Source organism: Uloborus diversus, chromosome 3 (genome assembly GCF_026930045.1).
Source record: "Uloborus diversus isolate 005 chromosome 3, Udiv.v.3.1, whole genome shotgun sequence".
Classification (NCBI taxonomy): domain Eukaryota; kingdom Metazoa; phylum Arthropoda; class Arachnida; order Araneae; family Uloboridae; genus Uloborus; species Uloborus diversus.
Genome location: NC_072733.1, coordinates 99,896,912 through 99,917,012, shown reverse-complemented (window position 1 = coordinate 99,917,012; position 20,101 = coordinate 99,896,912). Strand labels below are relative to the sequence as shown.

The window sequence follows — 20,101 nt, the reverse complement described above, 5'->3', positions numbered from 1 at the left end:
CAGGGTTGGAGGAATTTGTTTGTTGTTTGTACAGCAGTAAGGAATATACAAATATGAACAAACTGCGGTTTGATTTATTCGCACAAAAGTTTTCTCCGAGAACTGCATTTCCTCTGTCCAACAATCAAGGTGTGGACTTAAGTCTACTGCCTCCATGCAAAACTTCATTAGAAAACCACATAAAACGTGTCAACTACCAATGTTACATATGGAATAACGCACATGTAGCTAAACCCTCCATCCCAACTCCAGTGGGACATGGATGGAAGTTGAAGAATGGTGAACTGAAGTTGGACTGGATTAAAGGAGATCCGTTGCCACCCGAACTGCTTGACGTTCCAGAGGGCTTTGAACCAAACGAATTTGAAGATGAAGATGAAGCAGAAGTACTAAACTTAGACGACATAATATATGAGGATGAAGAAAATAACAGTTAATTTCAAATCATACTATAATGTTATAATTATGCTGCAAGTAGATCTAGGTATGTTTTTATTTTATTTTTTTTCATTTAAGAGTCATTTATGAGTCATTCTGAATAAATTCACAAAAATATGGTAATTATTGCATCTTTTATAGTTTAAAATAATTAAATGAAAAAAAATTAAACTTTTTTGACTTTCGTTTTTTTTTCCTTCAATTTTCTTTATTTTCCGGAATATGCTGTAATTTAAAAAGGGCAAACAACTGAATTCTTAATCTGGTAGGTAATACCAACAAAAAAAAGTATAAGTCATAAATTCCCACCGGGGGGGGAGGGTTTCATATTGGTGGCTCATGGTCTATCAGTACTGTGGCACATCTTTAAAATTTCCCAGTTTGAAAGAAAACTTTCCGAACTTTAAATATACACTATTGATTTTAACTTCAAAAACTAACCTGTTATCACAATACTTCATAAATTAATATAAAGTAGCACATAAGGTAATATATGCATATGTACACTTCTCAACAGCTATAGTAAAGGCACATCTCAAATGCCAAAAAAAAAAAAAATTGGGGGTGTGTGTGCAAAGTTAAATAATTAAGATAATTTCCTTTTTTGAAAATGACCTAATCGAAAGTTAGTTTTGAAAATTACGGTACATAAAGGAAGAACAAATTTTTTATAATAAAGCTTGCATTGCATTTTTTCCCCAATCAATTTGCGCAAAAAAAAGTGGGAATTTTTCACTTTTGTTCATGGGGGCATGGGGAAAATTGAAAAATAAAAAATTCTTCTAATAAAATCGTTTTTATTTGACAATGAAAGCTATTTTTGACTAAATGAATAAACAAATTAAAGAATGAATTAAGAATAGATAATGAAGCAATAAATGAATGAAATAATGAATGAATAAGAAAAAATGAATGAATGAACAAATAAGAGAATTATTAAATTAAGTAATGTAAATAAATTAATTAATAAATGAATGCATAAGTGATTTAATAAAGGATTGAATAAGTAAACGAAATGAACTAAATATTTCACTTTGCCCCATCACTGTACAAAACATTTCAAAATAAAAACAAGTTTAATATTAGATAAATAAGTACTACATCGCATACTATCAGGTCTCAATTCCTGTTTGAAATGCTTACAAAAAGAGTTTTATCATTTTAAAATAACAAAAAAAAAAAAAAAAAAATTACCAGAAAATATTTTTAAAAAATGTTTTAATTGCTTATATTATCATAGGCTTTGATTTTCAGTGATAACTTTTTCCTGGCTGATGGATACTACAAGTGATACTACATGATTCAATCCAAATATCAGAGGTGACGCTAAAAACATAGTACATATTTCTCCATTTCACTGTGCCCCACTTTTTCGCTTTGCTCCACATTAATATGCAGTCGACTCTCGATATCTCGACTTCGCTGAACTCGAATTTCCGCTTATGTCGAAGTTTTTGGATGGTCCCAAACTTCTGCTAATGTTCTTAATGGGTTTTTTTTTCGTTAACTCGAAGTTCACTCCGCTTATCTCGAAGTTTGAGACAGACATCTCTTAACATTTATTGTCCTGATTATCAGTAGCGAAACCAACTTGACCGTAAAATGACGGAGAAAATTCTGCTATTTTCACCACCTGCTCCCTTTTGTTAGGGCTTTGAAGACGGGGGCGTAATTGACTGGTCGCCACCTCTTTTGACGAGAGAAAGAGCTAAAATGCACTCGTTCACGCGTTGCTTGTTCACGCTTCGATAAGTTCTTTTCAGTGGCTCTGTTAGAACGAGTACAAAAGGGAGATAGACCAGACGTTGATAAGGGATTAGCAAGAAAGAGAGCACGTGTAATACCCCCTGGGTGAGGGCTAAACCAGTTAGTGACCCACCAATTGAACTTGGAACTGCTCACTTGAAGCTTCGCTGATCTCAGCTTTTTAGCACTCATAGCATTTAGTAAATGATTGCATGCTCAGCGTTTTGAAAAATGAGTAAGAGAAAGCTAAAAATTTTAACTATTGAAGAAAAGGTCGATTTAATTAAAGATGTAGAGAATAATCCTACCGTTAAGAAAAAGGACTTGGCCCTGAAATATGGCATACCGCCGAATACATTATCGACAATAATGTCGAACAAAGAAAAAATATTAGAACATTACGAAACAAAGGGCGGTTCTGCAAATCTTAATCGTAAAAAAATCAAGGAGTGCACATACACCGACATTGAAACGGCACTCTTGAAATGGTTTAAGAATTATGAGCATAAGCGGACTGAAATCCCTGTGAGTGGAATTCTCCTTCGTGAAAAAGCACTTGATTTTGGCAAACTCCTTGGACACATGGACTTTGTAGCAAGCAGTGGATGACTCGAGAGGTTTAAAGCTCGTCATAACATAGTTTTTCGGAATTTACATGGAGAAGCTAAAGACGTCCCGGAAAGTCTTTGTGAAGAATGGAGAATAAGACTTCCCACCCTACTGTTTGGTTACAAAGCATCAGACGTCTTTAATATTGATGAAACCGGATTATTCTACAAATGTGTTCCCCAAAAAACTTTAATGTTCAAAGGAGAGTCCTGCGCTGGAGGAAAAATGAGCAAAGATCGCTTAACTGTTCTTGTTGGTGCCAATGCTGATGGATCAGAAAAATTACCCCTCTTAGTTATTGGTAAATCGAAAAACCCACGTTGCTTTAAAAACGTCAAATCTTTGCCGGTAAATTACAAAAGCAATAAGAAATCCTGGATGACCAGCGAGCTGTTTGAAGAATACGTGAGAAAACTTGATTTGAGTTTTCATAAAAAATCTCGAGAAGTTTTGCTGTTTGTGGACAATTGTCCAGCACATCCAAAGTTAAAAAATTTAAAGTCAATTAAGCTTGATTTTTTCCCACCAAATACAACGGCAAAACTTCAGCCAGCTGATCAGGGAGTAATTCGTAATTTAAAAGTGCATTATAGGAAACGAGTAATTAGAAAGCTCATCAACGATATTGAAAATAATAAAGAGCATACAAGTTCCATATCGGTATTAGATGCTCTTCGAATGGTTTTTAGTGCCTGGCAAAATGATGTTTCCCAAGACACAATTGCTCATTGTTTTCAGAAATGCGGATTCTTTCCTTCAAGTGCTCCCAATATTGTTGATGAGGTTAACGAATGTTTGGACAACGAGTTCAGAGATGTGTTTCAAGAACAATCATTGGAACTTTCTGACTTCGTAAACGTTGACTCCGAGCTCATTACCTGCGATGAACTTTGCGATGAAGATATTATTGCAGAAGTAACAGCTAAAGAAGATGGTACGGACAATGAAGAGAAAATTGAAATTTCTGAACATAATGATTTGCCAACAAATGCAGATGTTAGTAATGCACTATAGATTATTCATCGTTCTATTGAAAGTCGGGAAAATGTTCCACAGGATATATTCAATGCCATGAGTAAAATTAATGATTTCATACATAGCAGAAATATTAATTCAAAAAAACAAGCAAGTATAAAGCAATATTTATTAAATGTGAAGTAAGAAATACATTTTTTTATTAGTAATATTATTTTTGCTTATGTTCTTCAAGTTTTACACTTTTGTATTTTTTTTTTGGGGGGGGGGAAACTAATACAAGTTTTCTCTCCTATCTGAGCATTTATGTATGGTTTTGTTTAATTACTTTTACAATTGTTTCAAAAGGGAAATAATAGTTAGTTTTCGGTATCTCGAACTTCGGCTATGTCGAATCTTTTTCTTGGTCCCTCGTACTTCGAGATATCGAGAGTCGACTGTACTTATTTGTTTTAAAACGTGAATTTAATTTTCCTTCTTCCCCCATTACTTCCATAAAGTTAGTTAACACAACTTGTTCGTAGTGGTTTAAAAAGTGGCGCATCTGTGAAATAATTCAATTTAAAAGAAAACTTTGCGAACATTAAAAATACACTATTAAGTTGGATTACAATTATTAACCAGTTATCTTAACGCATCATAAATATTTTGAGTATACCGTAGAATTCAATTTTAATGCTCTTTTTTTTTTTTGGAGACATGCTAATATTGAGAAGTATACCATTGGTGAGCGATACATACGTATATATATATACAGGGTTTCAGTTTTAGCAAAAGAAGTGCCAGATTTCAAAAAGTCTTCAAAACATATTTTAATGCTTAACTAGCCTGTGCTCCATATAATATGAAACATTTCACGTAACATTGAAAAGTAGTGTACGAGCTGATCTCCCTTTAGCGCCCATACAAGTTGAGCCCTGTATATTAGGTTGGGCCGAAAAAAGAACATTCTCTCGTTAGTAGTTAAGTTTGAATACATCCCTAGAACTCCTTTAGCACACTTTAACAAAAGCTGAAAGGTCTAGGTTTTGTGAGAAGGAGGTCAGTGTCGTATTTTAATTTTTGTATTTCGTTGACAATATCCACCAAATACTTTTGCTCGCTTTTTAAACTTCCATTCTTTCTGATCGAAATCTTACAAAATACGAAGTTAAAAACAGTTAATTTCAGAAAACAGTTGAAGGTTTATCAATAATTCAGTAAATGTTCCCCTTTTCTTGTACTCTGGCTGTCGAACGGGTTATTATAGTAATTTATGTAGGTTGGTTTTTAAGGAAGAGGAAAGCAGGCATGATATTGAGATTTGTATGAAAAACTTTATACTCGCAATCATCAATGTCAAAACTGAGTCAGAAGTCAAAATTCAAACTTTGGTCCTCACTTACAAACTTATATTTATAAATGTAAGTAGTTATATATATATATATATATATATATATATATATATATATATATATATATATATATATATATATATATATATATATATATCGTAAGCAACTATCTTTCTCGGTTAGGTAGATGAGAAGCTGGGGGGGGGATGAGAAGTGCTGCCTCATCCTTGTGTTGGTTTCTGGCTTGTTAATATAATAAAATATATGGGCATTTCGAGCAAAGAGCTGAATAGTAAAAAGTTTATTTTAAAAATATTATCATTTTGCTATTAAACATAAGTTCAGCGATGTACAAAAAAAAAGCTAAAAAGTCGGTTTTTGATTAATTTGACGTAATTTTACGACTTATGCGCAAACTAAAAACTGTAAAGGAATATAAGTAATTTTAAAGATATGAGAAAAAGTGATAAAAGGAAACAGTTGAAAGGTATTCGAGCAAAATGATAAGCATTTGGATTATCACGAAAAAAAATCTGAAAATTGACCTTTTTTTTCGAATTTAGAAGTACATGCTCGATCTGAAGAAATGAATATTAAACATTTTTATTACTTTTCTCGTATTTAGGGTGATACAATTCGCATTTATTTTATTTATTTATTTATTTATTTATTTTTTTTTTTTTTTTTTGCTATCAGACGTTGTTTATCGAAAGTATCCTTTTTTTCGGCACACCCTAATGTAGATTTTTGCGAAATAATGCTTAAAAAAAACACATAAAATTGATCAACGTAATTTTGAAATAAGTTGATAGAGTTGATGTTTTAGCTTAATTTTTAACTAAAGAAGTGCACGAGCTCTATAGTTCTCAGAGTTTATTTTAATGCGCAAACAGTGTGGGATTCCGCTTCATCAGCAAAAACTTACATAAAACTGAAAGTAAATGTAGGAAGTGAGCTCCTATGCAAATGAAGCCCCGGTTTAAGTTAAAAATAAGATGTCCAGAAATTATGCCCAAAATACAAAACACATTAAACCTTACCTTTGAAGTGCAAAATACTCAATTTAAAATAATTTCACAGTTGCTGAGATTAACTACAACATACATTTTCGGATTTATTTATGTGACAATCGATGCTATGGTAAGTTATATAAAGTAAAAATTTTATAAAGTTAGATAAAGTCAAAGGAAAATCACACACAGCCCACGCTGTAGTAGATTTGATAACAAGAATATTCAAAGCATACTGATATACGAAATTCACCTAACGAGTTATTAACTTAAAAATTACCAGTTTAGTGGTAATAAGTGCCGAAGATAAAAAAAAAAACCAACTATTTTCTTAAAAAATACTTACGATAGAAGCTGCATCATATTTTCCTAACAAAGCTTCGCGTGTGGTAGGTCGTAGAAAAACTGCTATGCTCAAATTTAACAAATGGAAGAGCATCATGCCTAGTCTTCGGTAAAAACAGCGCTGAAAATGCATCAACTTTTTAGCATATGTATTCAGCAATTAGTAAAACTAATTTGAAATAAAACTGGTAATCTTGTTTATTTTAAAACGGGCAGTAAATAAAGAACGGTTAAGTAAATTATTGTATCAGCAAAACTTACAAAATTTCCGTGGAATCCTAGCCATTACGTGGAAAATAAACAGGAAAATAATTCTTCTTCAAAATTCGGACACATAAAAGCTCTAATCTGCAAAAGTGTGTCAATTTTTCATGATCTACGTAGCCCGATTATTATATTTCAAAAACCTGGAACTTATTCTTTAGATATGTCTTTAGTATGTATTTAGAAGCTAAACAGCTTCACAAACATAGAGGACTGCGTGCCAAGCGCTTCGCATCCGGACACACACAGGAAAGATTTACAACACAAGAGAAGGAAATAACATCGAGGCACCGGCGGGAATCAAACCCACGACCGCCGGCTTAGAAGACAAAGCTTCTACCACAGAGCCACGGAGGCCCCTTATGTACTATTTAAGACTCATTATTCCGGGTCTTAGGAAAAAGAAAATTCGAAACAAAACTTACTGCTGATGTTTCTTCTTTTGTCGGCAGGGTGGCGTGGTAGTAAGGCAAGGTGTTGGGCTCATGTGCTTTTGGTCCTGGGCTCTGAACCTGTGGCCCAAGTGACCAGTCACTGAATTTTTCTCAGCGTCCATCTAGTATGATTATGCGGCATATTTCAGAACTCATAAGTATTCGTTTGGCTTTCTTCGCACAATTGAAATTTTTAGTGCAATTTCGCATCGTGAGAGCCCAGATGCCCCTCTGGTGAGAAAATAGGTGTCGAAATTATGTGCCATCGACATAATAGCACCATTGAAAAGAGATAAAATGGAGGGAGGGAAGACATTCACTCGTGAAGCCAAGACCTCAAGTCACGTGATAAACTTTAAAGCATTGGAAGAAATCAGGTTTCTTTCGCTTGTTTCACGCAAAACGTGCCAACCATTCGTCGTTGTTGAGTCACGTGAGTGGAGGTCTTTGCTAAGTCAGTGATTGGACCTGCTCCCTCCATTAACTAATTCCTGCTCTAAGAATAATGGGGGCACATGGAGATACAGGATGCCGAATCGAGGAATCGCGCTAAGTCGGAAAAAGGATAAGGCCTCTAGAGCAGCCCCATTGGAAAGAAAAAAAAAAGCTTATTCTTTTTATCATGATTTACTTATGAAATGAACGAATTTCTTTGAGCTGAAAAGTAAGACCTGTGAACTACAATGTTGATAAAACACAAAATTTGCAAAAAAAAAAAAAAAATGCATACGTATGTTTTAGGGTTCTTAGGAATCCTTTTCCGATGCAAAAAAGGTTTCTGACTTTTGTCTCGAATGTTTTTACTACCTTAGACTCACATCTTTTTGTGTTGAAAAATTCTTTCTAACCTCGAAACATGTGTGTGAAATTAGTTGTTATTTTAATTTTATTGTATTTATTTATTTATTTTTTCACATATTGTATTTTTTATAAATTTTTACTTATTGTATGAAATAAACTTGAAAACAAGAAAACCCTACGCGAAACTTACGTTTCAAATCTACTTGGAGCGAGTATTTTAAGGAAACTGCAGTAAGTTCCAAAAAAAGAACGTTTCCAGGACTCTGTAAAAAGTGTTTACTTATTCATAGTTGAAGAAGTACGAGAAGTGATTTAATGCTAAATTCATAGTCCCAAACCTTGTATAAAATGAATAACTAAAAGTCCTAAGAGTTAGTCCAAAACGAGATAGGTAAAAAATGTACTTGCTTGAGCAAATGTTTTCCATTTTTCTTCCAATAGACGTTGAATTACTCCACCTTCTAACATGTCCAAATGCTCTGTTGAATTTCCTTTTAATATTATCATCAGCGCTGAATTCAGATCTGAAATATAAACTGATTATATACTTTATGAAAGTAAATTTTTCGTGGATACAATAGCACTCGAAGTTATATTCACCTATTTGAAATATTTCATCTATGTGAAATAAGCACGCCATATTATATTGCCAAAATGTCTCAAAGAAATTCAGTGTGGAGATGTACTAATTAATCAGAACTCTTAAAGCGTTCCTTTGATTTTTTTTAATTCAAAACGAAAGAATATACGACGTAACAGAGAATAGTTTCATAGAAAACAATGAGAAATTTCGTAAATTATTCTTTCCCTCTCCCCTTTTCTGCTTTTCTTTACCTTTTTACGTATGAAAAAAAGACTCCTAAAACTTTACTCCTTTTCTTGCATTACGAGAAATAAATTGATATGAAAAACATAAATAAATTGGTATATGCTTATTTTCGATAAAATTATCTCAATGAAATATACTCTATAGCAATACTCGTTACTAAAAGAAACAAACATTTCAAAATACTCTGAATAATGCTCATTTTATTTTTTTACTTAAAGATGAATGGTTAATTTAATTAATTAAACTTCGTAAAACATAAAGTTCTTAAAATTATCTTTTATATTGTAATCGAAATGTGTTTTTTAGTACTGCAGGATAATTTACAACACTAAACATTGGAATCACAAGCTACAGATAATGGAGTTGAACAACTTAAGATTCTTTAAGCGTAAAAATGTTTAGAAAAGTCAGGATATTACAAAAACGATGCTTTTTGTTTTGATATTTGTGATCTAGGAACATTATTTGCTTTATCAACCCGAATTGTTTATTGCATGTTGTCATAAATTTGGCTTGATTGATTTAGTGCGTGTTAAACCCTATCTGTTCTACTATATTCAAAAATATTGTTACGAGTTCCGTGCAACTTCAAACTTTCTTTGAATGATGACACAGTTCTTGAGAAAAGCACAGGAGATTTATTTACAGCTATGTACAGGAAATGTAAATACAACTGCTAAATCAATCATCAGCAATTAAGCAATATCAAATAGCACCATAAACTCAACGATGGCACACGTATTTACATCCAAATACGCAAAAAGAAAAAAGAAAAAAAAAAAAAAAAACAGCGCAAAATGCCTCACAAGAAACAGAAAGGCCCAGATGAATCTCAGACAGTTAAAAAGCACAACTGACTCTGCTCTCATTCACAAGACGCCCGGCGTTTTATACCGAGCGAAGAAATATTTAGAAAATCCTACTAAGTTCTACAAATTTTATATTTTCTTTTTATTCCATTCACAAATCTTGTGGTTCAGAAATGGGAAGACCCTATACTTCAGTCGAATGCTAGGGGGTTGTATGTACATTACAAGAAACTATTTACAGGTTACGTTACTAAGATAATTTTAGATGGAAGATAATGGAATAAACGCCAAATTTAGTTAGATTACAACAAATTAATCATAAAAATAATTACTATTTACAAAATTTGTAACATTCCTTATTATAATGTAATCTAGATTTGAACAGCCAATGCATCAGAATGGCGATTTTTTAAGAATTATTTCATTTTTTTTCTTCTTCTTCTTCTTCGGCACTACAGCCTAGGGCAGGCCAAGATCGTCTCAATCAGTTTCCTCCATACCGCCCTGTCAGAAACAGATTTCCTCCATCCACTGAGGCCAACAGTTTTAAGTCTTTTTCGGCACAATCGAGCCATCTGGTTGGTGGGCGGTCCTTCTTGCGCGCACCATCTGGAATTGTGAAGGTAACTTTTTTTATTTCTAGGGTTTTATACACAGTCCAGTCACATTAATGTGACCATCTGTCAAAAGCCAGAATAACCACCTTTCGCAGAGCGGACTTTTGCGAGACGTGCAGGGAGAGAGTCACTTAGGTCCCTGAAGGTGTTCTCTGGGATGTTGAGCCATGCCGACTCTAATGCCGTGGCCAGCTGCGCTAGATTACGCGGTTGAGGATCCATGGCACAAACAACTCGATCGAGATGGTCCCACAGATGCTCGATTGGGTTTAAGTCAGGTGAGTTTGCTGGCCAGGGGAGGACGGTAAACTCATCCTGGTGCTCTTCGAACCATGCACGTACACTGGCAGCTGTATGGCACCTCGCATTGTCCTGCTGGAAGATGCCATCATCCTGAGGAAAAACAATGCGCATGTAAGGGTGGACATGGTCCGCAAGGACAGATGCGTACCTTATTGATCCATCATGCCTTCCACAATGATCAGTGAACCCAGAGAATTCCAGGAAAACATTCCCCAAACCATAACGCGCTCCCGCCTCCAGCTTGGACCGTTCCGGCAATGGTTGCAGGGTGGTTCCTTTCAGAGGTTTCACGCCTTATAAGCCAACGTCCATCTGTCCGATGGAGCATAAAACGCGATTCATCTGAAAACGCTACCTGTCGCCACTCAGTGGACGTCCAGCTGCTGTACTGGCGTGCAAATTCTAGCCTTCGTCGTCGATGAACAACAGTCAGCATAGGTGCACGAACCAGGCTTCTGCTTCGGAGGCCCAGACGCAGCAATGTTCGCTGAATAGTAGTTTGGGAGACACTTTTGGAAGCTCCTTGGTTCATTTTGGTGGTCAGTTGCTCAACGGTAGCCCGTCTATCTGCCCGAACGCATCTTCACAACCGTCGTTCGCCTCTGTCATCTATGGCCCGTGGTGCACCACATTTTCCACGTCGCTGATTTTGGACACTCCCATTTTGCCATGCACGGTATACTTTTACCACGGCGGCACGCGAACAGTTCACAAACTCAGCCGTTTCGGAAATGCTTCCACCCTTGGCCCGAAAGCCAATGATCATGCCCTTTTGGACGTCGGATAAATCGCTTCGTTTCTGCATTACGCCAACGATTGAAATGTTTTCCGAAGCCCCCACACACCCTTTATATACGCTCAACTGCACTGTGCTGCCACCTGCCTTCTGTGATTGGTTATTTAACTCTGACGTGGAAAGTACGTGGTGGTCACATTAATGTGACTGGACTGTGTAAATTCAGTTTAACGGATTGTACATCCACGAAATTTTCAGTTAAGAAATAAATTTTGCGTTATATCATGCAAACTCCGTTTCATAATGCTTCTCCCCCCCCCCACCCACACACAAAGAAATATATGCGCTCGTTGTATATTTTAACTTAAATAAAAATGGAGCAGCGCTACTGCATCAACTTGTGCCAGATGCAGGGCGACAGCCAAGTGGAAACCATTCGAAAGATGCATACGGTGTTCGGTGACGATTGCTAAGTACATCTTTAGCATTTGATTTCTGCATTTTTTGTGAAAAACCAGACTCTTACAGTTCAATAGACTTCTTACTCTTCTGATATGACTCCTTGTGGCTTCTGGCTGTTGCCTAAACTCAAGAGGTGATTAAAAGGTTAGTGTTGCTTCTTTGGTTTTTTTCATTTTACTTGGAGCAAAAAAAAAAAAATCCAACCTGGGAACTACACTTTACGTCAGTGAAACTCTGTTTGGCAGAGACTGGTTCAAAGTCGCTTCATGCAAGAGCACTTGTTTCACATCCATCAGTTTTTCACACAAAAAATAAAGTCAGAAACTTTTCTAACAGCCCTCGTATATGTTACCATGAAGTAACGAAATTGGAGAATGTCGACTTTCACCGCTACTGTCAATTACCATGTTTTGGACCTTCATGCAGATATACATACGTACATATATATATATATATATATATATATATATATATATATATATATATATATATATATATATATATATATATATATATAGGGACGGACTGGCTGACTTTGGCCCAGTCGGCGAAAGAACATTTTGGCCCACTTCTGTAAATTAGTCGAGCATAGATATTAAACTACTACTAGTTCCTATTTTTCTTTAAGTTTCTAAATCAAGATTTGAAGTTTTAAAATAGAAAATTTCGAAACGTAAAATATAGCTAACACTGACACATTTTTTATGTACTTTGAAAGGATACTTATGATTATAAGCCTGAAAAGGCACATCTTTAGACTTCTATACTGACAACATAAGAAGGACACGAGGAAAGAGATGAGGAACCAGGTAAATCCTCCCGGAAATTTTTTGAAATTGGTTGATCTATATAGGCCTAAGAAAAGAATCGGGACACAAGGTTCTAGTTCTTTTCCAAGCGATATTTTCAAAGTTGATGTCAAAAAAGGCAATTTTACAATTTTCGGTAGCGTTAAAGGAGAGGGAAAACAAGAGGTTCTCCCACAATTTTGTTTTCTTAACTATTCTTTTTTTTTTTTTTTTTTTTTTTCAAAATTGAAATCCATTTTAGTCTATCTTTGTTTACAATAGAATGTCGGGGGCTCTTCCCAGAAATTCTCCGAAATGGGAAGTTTTAGAAATGCAATTTTAGGCTATCCTTAGTAATATGGAACAGCATAGGGAGCTACGAAAACGTTTAGAGTTTGAACTATTAAAAAACGCAAAACTAACTTTGGTCACGCTTGAGAGAATAGGAGGGTCAGTGATCTCGTTTGGAAGTATTTAAAAACTGAAGTATACTTGACCCAATTTTAAACTACATTTCCTTACTATAGGGAATCTGGCGACTCTCCTTCAAAATTTTCCGACATTGAAATTTTAAAAATATAATCTTATAATATGTTTGGAAACATTGAAAGGAAAAGAGAAAGGTTTCCCTCAAAATTTTTTAGGAGGGCACCGCGTCCTTCCGCTTTTAAGCTAACCTTCGACAGCTGTCCTTGAAACGTCATTCTTTCGTTTTAATCATTTATCCACAAGAATCTGATTAGAATATATCTGAATGTTTTTTGCATTTCCTTTAAAACTAAACATCAAAAAGCTTTTTAATATTTTAAAAATAATTAGTATCGAAAACACTTGAACTTTGTTATGTACCTACCTAGTATGCCAAAAAGTAAAAGAAGCACCTTTTTTATTCAACAATACTTCTCAACCCTTATCCCTTTTATCTGAAAGCGCACTGCAACTTTTTTGGTCTGGAAGAAACACTAGTTCTCTCTGGGCATTTTTTTCTGAAACTGAAATCAATTTTTGGCTATAATGCGAATAAAAGGGTTACGAAGGTCTCCCATGAAAATTTCTATGAGTGAAATTCTAAGCTATCTTTAGTGACTTTAAGGGAATGCCTAAGGATCGAAGACTTTATCAGGCAATTTTTCGATATTTAAAGGGGTCCGGGAAACAAAATGTGTCAAATTTTGCAATTTTTTTCTATCATTTAAAAAACTTCTCCGTCTTTTTCTGCTTAAAAGGGCGTTTGAATCTTGTCTCTATCTTAATTAGAACGAAAGATACAATTCTTTTTGTTGCATTCTTTTATAACTAATATTATATTTAACTTTAAAACTTTAAACGCGTTTCTCTCCATGATGCCATTTTTCTCGATTTTTCGCATTCAAACTCTTATAAGTCAAGAGCTAATAAAGATAAAGTAATGAAATTTGGAGCATATCTTTTTCAAACAGTTTAATTTGATTTTTATACGGTGAATTTGAAAAAAAAAATCATTATTTCAAAAAATATGATTTTTTTTAACAAGTACCTTTGAATTTTTCGAAATTTTTCTTCAAATATTTTCTATTTTTATTGAATTAATATTTTTTAAATCGTCGAATAAAAATTAAAACTTAGATAATTGTGCATAGCTTTTTGAAAAATTTTTGAAAATTGATCAAGAATATTTTGAGGTTTAGCAACTTAAAGCAACCTTTTTTTTAGAAAACAATAACTAAATTTAAATATTTTTTTTTAATATTTATGTTATGATTTTGAGAATCAAACTGATGGTGAATCAGTGCAAAAAATTTCAAAACTCTAAATTGTTTAATAGCATTTTTTTTTTTTTTTCAAAATGTGTCCCGAACCATTTTAAATCTGTATTACAAAACTTCCTTCTTGAGCCTTGATGCAAAAACCAAGAACCAAGTAAATCCAGATTCACTCATTTTTGGTAGGACCAATAAATAACATGAGTGTCCGATCGAAAGGCTAATATCTTTCCCACATTATTTACTACAAAGCAGAGGTCTAATCTTACATTTGTGACTCGTTGTTGCACCAATCGGAACAACCAATTCTCCGCGCGCAAAAATTAATTTTTTAAAAAGAAAAAGTTTTGGCATCAAAGTCCTCAATTGTAGACTTAATATTATCGTGACTTTAGGACTACAAAGGGACCTCATACCTGAAATATCATAGGGACCCAGGGTTACCAACTGCTTCGCATTCTGCGGAGTTGCTGCGCAAAAATGGCGAAACTACGCGGCTCCGCAAAGAAGTTCTTTTGCTCCGCATTTCCCTGCCGAAGTTTTCCAGCTCAAATTTTTCTATTTCATCATAAAAAACATGTAAATATGGGAAATTAAAGATGCTTATGCTCAAAGATTGAAATTATGTGTAGCTGTTTTATTAATTTAGAAATAATTATTTTCATACTAGTGCTTAAAATAATTATTAAAGCTCTAAAAAAAAATCCGATAAGTGGTTTTAGTTAATTTTATTGATTTTTATACAAAATTTCGAACTGCTCCGCAAAATTTTAAATTACTCCTCAAAATCAGCACAGATGCTCCTCAAATTGTTTCTCCAAGGTTGGCAACCCTGGGACCCCGTTAAGTCTGAGTCTGACCCTGATTACAACTAATGTTGCTCAAAAAATAAATAAATAAATAAATAAATAAAAAATAAATAAATAAAATAAATAAGGAGAAAAAAATCTTACACCCCTCCCCTTGCCTCCCCTGGAACTCAGGCCTAAATCCCCTATGTTCAGAACTCCCCCTTCTAAGTTGAAATTTTGTCCTGTTTCAGATTCAGTTTATTCGTAGTCCATACTCGCTTTCCCGGTGCGATTCTGAAATGAAAATACTCGTGTAGCGATAAATTACATTAGACTAATGAAATCGATTGCCAACTGACAGCATTTAGTTGAATCTGCCGCAACCAGTGTATATCAGGCCAGGGGCGTGTACAGAAATTTTTGAGGACCGTCGCAAATGACTTTTACGGGCCCCCCTCCATTTTGTTTACCACTACGTCCCTACTGTATATTTCACTCCTCATTTAAAAAATCTCGGGCCTCCTTCAGGCTCGGAACCGGGCCAACCAGATGTTCCTTCTCCCACCCCCCTCAACCTTGTGCATGCTACTGATCATGTATCAACACCCACACATTTATAGCAGGGCCGGGGCCGCTTTGTTTAGTGGTGCAAGCCAATTGTTGTTAATAGACGTACTAATATAAGAATTTTGAAACCTCTTTTTTCGTCCCGGGTCCTTTTTCAGGCCACGTCGGACCCTAATTTCTCTGGCCCCCTCCCGTTTCCTCAATGTGGGAGCAATGGACCCCAGAGCTCTAAAACCTAGAGAGAAAGTTGACAAAGAGAGGAAAGCATTCGCACCTGTGGACTTCGGCTCTTTACTTTGACCCCTGGGCTATGGAGGGGAGAAAAATTAACCTACTTCCAAACACTTTTTTCCCATAGAGTGAACAAATTTCATTTTTTCTTCTATTATTACGGTTTAAAAAAATATTAGATGTGAATTAAATGTATTAAGTTCAATAAAAAATTGCTTAAAGTGGCCCACTCGGCCGTTGGCCCAGTCGGGGATCCCCGACTAGCCGATCTGGCCAGTCCGCCCCTGTATATATATATATATATATATATATATATATATATATATATATATATATATAAGAAAAATAAAAGTTAATATCTCTCTCTCTCTCTCTCTCTCTCTCTCTCTCTCTCTATATATATATATATATATATATATATATATATATATATATATATATATATATATATATATATATATATATATATATATATATATATATATATATATATATATATATATACTAGCATTCCCGTACCTGGCATTGCTCGGATAATGGAATTAGCAGGGGTTAACAGTGCTTGATATACCTAGTTTCGAAAATCCCCTATAATAATTACTTATTACCTATAACTTTTTCTAATTTGGGGAGGATCCCGGGGACCCTGGACTCCTTATATATATATATATGCCCGTGTCCTTAACCGATCTTTAACTGTTATTAACGATCCTTTTAAAGTATTGATTATCTTTGCAAACACAGGTCATCCACATTTTATTGTTATACCTATGTTTAAGCTAGAACTTCTTTGTATACAACATTTTTAGTTTTTTTTTTTTTTTTTTTTTTCTGGTGCTAAAATTATTAAACTGCCTGATGAACTGGCTTTGGAGCAAGCTACATAACATTGGTCGTGTGAAAAAAAGTCTTCTCTTAAATCCATCCCTGCTACTTTTAATGTCTGTCCTTGTGACTTATTAATGGTTATTACAAAGCAAACTTTAACAGGAAACTGCACTCTTCTAAATTCAAAAGGATAGTCCGCCTGTGATGATGTTCTTAAAAACTTCGTTTCTAGTTTTGAAAAAATAAAAGCAAAAGACAGAAACATTATGATTTGACTTGAGAAAAGCCTCGAAGAATCACGTGAGAAACAAAAACAATATCAAATTTATAGTTCGCTATCGACCGAAAGTTGAGATGAAGTACTGAATAATGATTTGAATGGAGGAAAGCCTTCGAAAATAAGGGATTTGAATTTCAATGACTGGTTTTTAATTTCGTTGAAATTAAGGGGTTTTAATTAATTTCTCCCGAACTAATTGAGATTTCGAAAAATCCTTTCTTAGTGGTTACTTTTGTAATCATGCGGACATGCCTGCCAAATTTCAAGTCTGAAGCTTCAGCGGTTTCGACTGTGCGTTGATATATATATATATATTATATATGTATATATATATGTTATCTCAGGACATTGATTTATATATATATATATATATATATATATATATATATACAGAGAGAGAGAGAGAGAGGGATTAACTTTTATTTTTCTTTTCAGTTTTCATTCATTTTCATATTAATCGATCTTAACATGCTTTGAATTTTATATTATTTTGAGTATTATAATTCTCAAACAAAGCCATGACATCTATCAATTTAATAAGTTAAAATTAATTTTAACAAATTATTATGTCCAAAACGGGCTGTCGAGAGCAACATTAATGAGTTAGAGTTGGCTTCTAAAATTGCCAATAATTAGGATTTTATGTGTTAAAATATTTAACTGTTTAAAAACATTGAATTCGGGTTGGATGAACGGTGTGTTTTCGACTGTAATCTAATTCAGTAATAGTTTATGTGAAGCTTACTTGCGCGTCCATCGGGTCGTAGACTGTCTAAAGCATTCAGCGGGTACCCCGAGCAAGTAATATTACTGTATCTCCAGTATTCCTGAAATAAGAAAAATATAGTTAGCTCGTCAAGTACGTGCTAACATGTTAAGACTCATTAAACAACGCTTCTCCAGGGACAATGCACTCCTCAAAAGTGGAATTGCAGAACCAAGAAGGAGATGTCAGAATGGAACGAAAATTTAGGTGCGTGAGAAAAACATTGATATGAGAAAGGAATTACAAAACGATCATTTATAACCGGAAGAATCTTAAATGAATGCAGATTTTTGTACCCTGTTGAGCCACCTCTAGCGCGCATGTACGAAGCGATACAGGCCAGCATTGAGGTCTCGTCGTGCGATGTCCTACGTCATCTCGTACCACAGTTACTGTACACGCGCCACTAATTCGATCAAACTCATTGGCGGTAGTTTACCGTCTCAAGTGATGCCAGACATGCTCGATTTCTGACTAATCAGGGGATCTCTAAGGTCAGAAAAGTGATAATGTGGAGTTGGAAGTCTCCTGACACCTTTGCTGTGTGTGATGACCGAGCATTTTCTTGTTAAAAAATGGCTCCATGGATCCCCGCTGCAAGTGCCATTACATGTGACTAATGCATGACAGAAACGTGCCGTTTGGCTCTCATGGTGTTGTGGATCAGTATTAGGGGGGATCATGTTTCGTAAAGATAGCATCCCATAACGTTGCTTCAGTTGTGGGAATGGTGTGTCACTGAAAATCAAATGCATTATTCGGCATTCACAATGGGTGTCTCCACAATTGTACACAAATGTAAACAATTTCCTTGATCTGGATTCATCGTTAAAGGTGATCTGAATCTATTTGTTTGAATTCAATCTCGTCGAACTCGACACTACTCCACTCCAAGTAAACAATGTGAATACTCAAAGTTCGCATTTGCTTTTCCGTGGCACACCGCACCCAGAGCTGGAGTGACGTTATGGAGTGCTACGGTACACGACACATGGCAGCCTAGTGGTACGTTTGTGTAGTGCTTCAATCACATGTATTGACACTCATGCCGGGGCTCCCAGAAGCCATTTTTTTACAGGACAATGATCGGTCACACACGGCAAGAGTGTCGAGGGACTTCCTCTTCCTCATTATCACCTTCACTTGCCTGAGCAATCATTTGATTTGTCACAAATCGAGCATATCTGGGATCACTTGAAACGATAAGTTGGACAGCCAATGAGTTTGATCGAATTAGTGACTCATTTAAAGCAACTATGGTACTAAATGACATTGGACATTGTACGAGACTGCTATGCCTCAATGCTAGAATGTATCGGTTCGTACATTCACTCTAGAGGGCGATCAACAGGGTATAAAAAATCCATTCATTTCGAGTAATCCAGTAATAAAAGATCATTTTGCAATTATTTTTTAATCACTTTCTTATATCAATCAGCTTAACGTCTTTTAAAAAGAGAAAGAATTTTATAAGAAACTTATTTTAACTCTCCAAAATCACATAATTTATGAGCTCATCGGCAATCAATGCGTTAAATGTAATGTTGATATATGATATTTTTTGATGGCAAGGCCACTTAAAAGTTATTATATGTCATGAATGTTATTGGTTCTTCAAATGCATACAATTCAGTTTATTTGTGTCTTAAAAATTGCTTTGTTAAGATTTCATTTAAAAAATTTTTTCATTGCTGAGTTAGAAAAGAAATGAATTTGACATTGACCTGCATACTTTGCAAAACTACTCGAAATTTGTTCTTGGCCGAAGTTCCTGTAAAAACATCGATACTTTGCAAGTAAGAACATTATTTCTGATTTTGGAAATTATTCATATTCACGAGGAAAGAAATCTTCGAAACTTGATTAACGAACAGCATAACTGAGTTGTTTTTTTTTTTCCCCTTACGTTGCGTGGTAACCTAAGTTTCGGATTCGTTTCCAGCAATCGATCTCACCCAAAACACTTTGGACAAATCATGTGAACTTTCAAAATCAAGTCAGTGTCACACTATGTCTTTTTCACATTTCTTTTTATTCCTGTCAGTGACCTAGAGAATGAGAATATTTCAAGGTCTCATATGAAAACTGTGTTGTTCGAATATGAAAACTGATTGCTGTTCTAACCAAATCTTACAGCAAAGCTTTTTTTGCATTACTTATTCCACGTAATGTAATTATTCCAAGATTCTCTATTTAGTGGAATCGTTATCTAAATAATGATGGATTTCACTTGAAAAATTTTAAATTGGATTTTATCAACAATAGATTAATATTACTTCTTTATTCATTACGGCTATTAAATATATACAGCGACGGACAAAAAAACTGCATCACTTCCAAAAAATCACGTTTCAAAGAATTTCTCAAGAAATAAGAAAACAACTTATCTGTAACTT

The 20,101-nt window shown here is 34.7% G+C and overlaps 1 protein-coding gene across 1 annotated transcript in view; it reads right to left on the bottom strand.

Annotated features, from left to right (window-relative positions):
- The window catches only part of LOC129218870 (transient receptor potential cation channel subfamily V member 5-like), a 90,334-nt gene that overhangs the window by 31,744 nt on the left and 38,489 nt on the right, over positions 1 to 20,101 (bottom strand). The window contains exons 6-8 of the mRNA XM_054853191.1: positions 17,685 to 17,766; positions 8,365 to 8,480; positions 6,459 to 6,578 (exon numbers count right to left, since the gene is read on the bottom strand). Of these exons, the coding sequence (XP_054709166.1) occupies positions 6,459 to 6,578; positions 8,365 to 8,480; positions 17,685 to 17,766 (318 nt within the window). The remainder of the gene's footprint in view (positions 1 to 6,458; positions 6,579 to 8,364; positions 8,481 to 17,684; positions 17,767 to 20,101) is intronic.